Source organism: Portunus trituberculatus, chromosome 31 (assembly GCF_017591435.1).
Source record: "Portunus trituberculatus isolate SZX2019 chromosome 31, ASM1759143v1, whole genome shotgun sequence".
In the NCBI taxonomy this organism is placed as follows: Eukaryota; Metazoa; Arthropoda; class Malacostraca; order Decapoda; family Portunidae; genus Portunus; species Portunus trituberculatus.
Genome location: NC_059285.1, coordinates 26,566,912 through 26,571,911, shown reverse-complemented (window position 1 = coordinate 26,571,911; position 5,000 = coordinate 26,566,912). Strand labels below are relative to the sequence as shown.

At 37.6% G+C, this 5,000-nt stretch overlaps 1 protein-coding gene across 1 annotated transcript in view; it reads right to left on the bottom strand.

The window, feature by feature from the left end:
- The window catches only part of LOC123511365 (tissue inhibitor of metalloproteinase-like), a 141,820-nt gene that overhangs the window by 50,279 nt on the left and 86,541 nt on the right, over positions 1-5,000 (bottom strand). The window contains exon 3 of the mRNA XM_045267183.1: positions 2,953-3,035. Within this exon, the coding sequence (XP_045123118.1) occupies positions 2,953-3,035 (83 nt within the window). The remainder of the gene's footprint in view (positions 1-2,952; positions 3,036-5,000) is intronic.

The window sequence follows — 5,000 nt, the reverse complement described above, 5'->3', positions numbered from 1 at the left end:
GGAATTTACGATGAGGATCGGTGGGAGATTTGAAGCCCTGATGGAGTTAGAAGACACAGATGAACTATGGACAAAAGAACGACACTGTCTAATCGAAGAATCAGAACAGTTACTTGGGAGGAGAAAATTTGCAAAGCAACTTTGGATGACACAGGAGACCTTAGACGTGTGCGATGAGAGAAGATCGGCGAAAAGAGGGAAGAACAGAGACCCAACAGAGGCCAATAAAAGAGAATACAGGCGAATGTGTAGACAAGTGAAAAATAGATGTAAGCAGGCGAAGCGAGAGTGGTATCAACAAAAATGCATCACCTGTGAAAATAGTTTGAGAGCAGGTAACTCTAGCACACTGTTTAGAACTGTGAGGGAAATCACAAAAGAATGGAAACATCAACCAATGGCAGTCAAAAATTATCAGGGACAAAAAGTATCGAGTGAAGAAGTAAAACGTATATGGAAATCTTATTACAAAAAGGGTGTTCGAAGGTCCATCTGAAGACTTTATAAGGGAAAATTATCCAGAACTACAGCAGAACCAAACTGAGCGAAGCACCACGCCACCAATTTTACCATCGGAAGTGGGAGCTGCAATAAGGTCATTGGCGAGAGGAAAAGCAACAGGAGTTGATGGGGTGTCGCAGGAACTGTTGGAGGCAGCAGGTGTTGATATAAATAGATGGCTCACAAAGCTGTGTAATGCAGCAATAACTGATGGTCATGTGGCAAGGGAGTGGGAACAAGCTATTATCATTCCAATACATAACAAAGGTGATGTCCTTCTCTGTAGTAACTACAGGCCAATCAGATTGCTCACACACTCTTATAAGGTTCTCGCTAAAATCATCCAGAGAAGAATGAGGAATAGAGAGGAGGAAATTCTGACCGCGGAACAAGCAGGCTTCAGAGAAGGCAGAGGAACAATAGATCAAGTTTTCAGCTTTAGTCAAATAGGAGAAAGAATGTGGGAAAAAGACAAAGATATGTACTGCGTTTTTGTGGATTTCCAACATGCATTTCACTCGGTAGGAAGAGAAACACTGCTTGCTGTACTGGAGACTTACGAATTCTAAGGAAATATCACGAAGTTTATAAAGCAATTGTATCAAACAACGACAGCATCATGAAGAAAAGACAAGTTAACTTCAGAGAAATTCGCAATATATTTAACATATTTCTGGAATGGGTGGTAAGTCAGGCATTAAGTGACTCAGAAGGGGGGAACATGAGCGGTATGAACATGATCAACTTAAGGTATGCTGATAATATGGTAGTAATGGCCGAATCTGTAAACCAACTACAAGAGATGATGAGAAACCTGGAGGAAACCTGTCAAAAGTACGGACTCACTATCAGCGCACAGAAGACAAAAGTCATGAAAATAGGAAGAACAGTTCAGAATAATGCTGAATTCAGGTGCAGTGGAACAAGTGGACTCCTTTATCTACTTAGGAGTAAACTTTACCGAGGATCGTGATTCATTCAAAATGGTCAATAGCAGGGCGTCGATGGGTTATGTGGCTTTTAAGAAGCTAGATAAAGTCTGGAGAGAACGCACTCTAACAACCGGCCTAATGCTACGTTTTCTACGAGCAATTGTAATCCCAACAGCATTATACGGATCCAAGCGTTGGGTGTTGAAAGAAAGGAAAAAGAATGAATTAATGGCATTTGAAATGCATTGTCTGCGAAGAATAATGAATATAAGATGGGAGGACAGAATAACGAATGAGAGCAAGAGCAATGACTGGAGTCACAAGGACAATAGTGGACATGGTGCGAGACAACCAAAGATGGTATGGACATGTAGAGAGGATGGAGAATGAAAGATGGCCGAGGACAATGTTGTACGGGAGAGTGCATGGTAGCAGACCAAGAGGAAGGCCAAAGAGGACGTGGTGGCAACAGCTGAGACAGGCCAATACACAGATGTCTGCAGCAGAGATGGTAGCATTGGCGCGTGACCGAGAGGCGTGGCGAGAGTACAGGAGTGTGTCATAGGACCCGACCCGGCAACAACCGGATGGGAATTAAGAATATATATATATATATATATATATATATATATATATATATATATATATATATATATATATATATATATATAAACTATTTCTTTCATGTAAAAGGGAATACTGGCCAACGGCAACAAAAATTGTGATAAAATATTGAAAAAAAAAATATATATATATATATATATATATATATATATATATATATATATATATATATATATATATATATATATATATATATATATATATATATATATATATATATATATATATATATATATATATATATATATATATATATATATATATATATATATATATATATATATATATATATATATATATATATATATATATATATATATATATATATATATATATATATATATATATATATATATATATATTTCTCTATTCACATATATTGTGTTTCATGTCTGTCAACCTATCAACTCTTTCTCTATTTTGTATTTATCATGTGTCATGTCTGTCATCTATCATATATTATGTCTGTCATCTCATTATATCTTTGATGAAAATGCCGGATCTAAGAGGGCAGCATCAATCTATCTCTGTCATTCTCTCTGGAATAGCGTCACTTTAACGTACCTGAACACCTGACAATGAAGTAAAAGGGGACGACCATCTAAATCTACAAGTATTGCAGAAATATTTCTTTCATTGTATGCAAAAATAAAAAAAGAGAAATGACTAACAACTGTAAAGTTACTTACAACATTATCACAAAAGGGATTTTAGGAAAGGAGTACCCGTTCCGGTTTCACATATATCAAAATTTCTGGTTATCATTGTTGACTGTATTTTGGTTTATTAGGAATCTGAGTCAGTGTTGGTGCAAAAAAAGGAACATAAATTACATCAACACCCACCATATTTGTCTTTAATACTAAAGCTAAGTAGAGGATGCCTTTTCACATACCTTTACTTTTCGCTTCACTCGCACTTTGTAAGCTTCTTGTCCATCTAGTGTTGTGGTGAGGCGGCGAACGCGGGCAAACACCACTGTGGAGAACAATATCGAATTGAAACATTGTGTGGCACTCCTCGCTGAGAACACACATTATATAATAAATGTTGCGTAGTTTTCACAAGCAACTGGGGAAGGATATGAATGGGAAGTATAAAGAACAAAGGGAAGGGACGGGGAGAAAATGTAAGAACACTTAGTTTTATCACCCCTCCATCTTTCTCCTTCCTATTTGTTATCTTTTTTTTTTAGAGAGAGAGAGAGAGAGAGAGAGAGAGAGAGAGAGAGAGAGAGAGAGAGAGAGAGAGAGAGAGAGAGAAACAAGAGAGAGAGAGAGAGAGAGAGAGAGAGAGAGAGAGAGGGAGAGAGAGAGACCCATGACATCAGCTACCTATTGATTGGATTGAAGGTCATCTTCACTTTTTTTCTAATAGTATTTCCAATCCGGTAAGCATGAAAAATTTGTATAAGCGTTATTGTATCTTTTTAGCAATTGTTTTGAAGGTAATAGTGAAATGAAATATGGAGAGGTGCTGGTGTGGCTGCGGCTGAGAACAGCGTCGTACTGGTTGTAAACAATGTTCAAATATGGCGCCAGTAATAATAATGTTGTTTACATGATTTTACTAAGGTATCTTTTATCCCTTAAATCACTTTATCTATTATCATTGCACAATGTACCTCGTGACATTAATATGTATAAAATTATCTTGAATAGGAAGTTTTCATGCGTAACTTTAATGTCTTTGCAGGCTTACCAATCTAGCTCTAAGCTAGCTCTCTAGGAGTATGAATGAAAGAAGAACAGGGAGGTATAATGGGAGTTCACATGACATCACAGATTGAAATTGACGCGCTATTGGTCCGCTGCTGCCCCTACCTCCCTACACCCAAAACATTACCAGCTGCGTATAGCAGGTACATAAAAAAGCCCAGTTTCCGCTCCTTATTTTCCGTCTTATGTTAATATTTCATATATCTGACCTTAAAAACGTAACCAGGGTTCAGGAATAAAAAGTCAAAAATTTTTTAACATTGCGAAAACCTGGAAAATAGTAGTTTTTGGTAATGTCGCACTGAAAGTTTGAAGTCATTTGGTGATTTTGTTTTTCTTTTATCTCTTTAATTAAAGGGATCGTCCTTTTGATGGGGTGGATTTTGCAGTGGCTTTCGACATGGCAATCTTGAATACTTTTTATAAGAAACAGGAAAATCAGATTTGGACATATTGCAGTGGAGGAAGGAAAAACCAGATCGATTTTTTAATGTGTAGGAGAAATAACCTGAAGGAAATAAAGGATTTTAAGGTTATCAATGGCGAGAGTGTCGCACCTCAGCACAGGCTGACCGTGATAGACAACGAAATGAAAGAGGAAAGAAGGGGCAGACAACAACGAACACCAAGAATTAAATGGTGGAGGTTGAAGGATGAGGAGTTGAAAGCGGAGTTTAAAATCAAACTGCTAGACAAGATGGTAGAAGATGAAGATCCAGACACATGGTGGACAACAAACAGCAGGCACATAATTGAGATAAGGGAAGAAGTATTCGGGAAAACATCAGGCAAGGATCCCCCGCAGGATAAGGAATCTTGGTGGTGGAATAATGAGGTGAGAGAGAATTAAGGCAAAGAAGGAGGCAAAGAAAACACATGATAGAATGGGAAATGAAGAGACAGAAAGAGTCTACAGAAAAGCAAATAAAGAAGCGAAGAGGTCGGTAGCACAAGCGAAAGCTAGAGCAAGGGAAGACATGTACGATAAATTAGAAACCAGGGAAGGCGAGAAGAGGATATTTGCAGTAGCAAGACAGAGAGAGAAAAGTCAACAAAGGATTTTACGGATATCAAGCAGGTTAAAGATAAGGATGGAAGAGTTCTAATTGATGACAAGGAAATAAGAGAGCGATGAAAAGAATATTTCAAGGCACTTTTGAATGAAGAAAACCCAAGAAGAGCGATGGAGGATGGGGAACAAATGACAGAGAACAACAGCAATTTA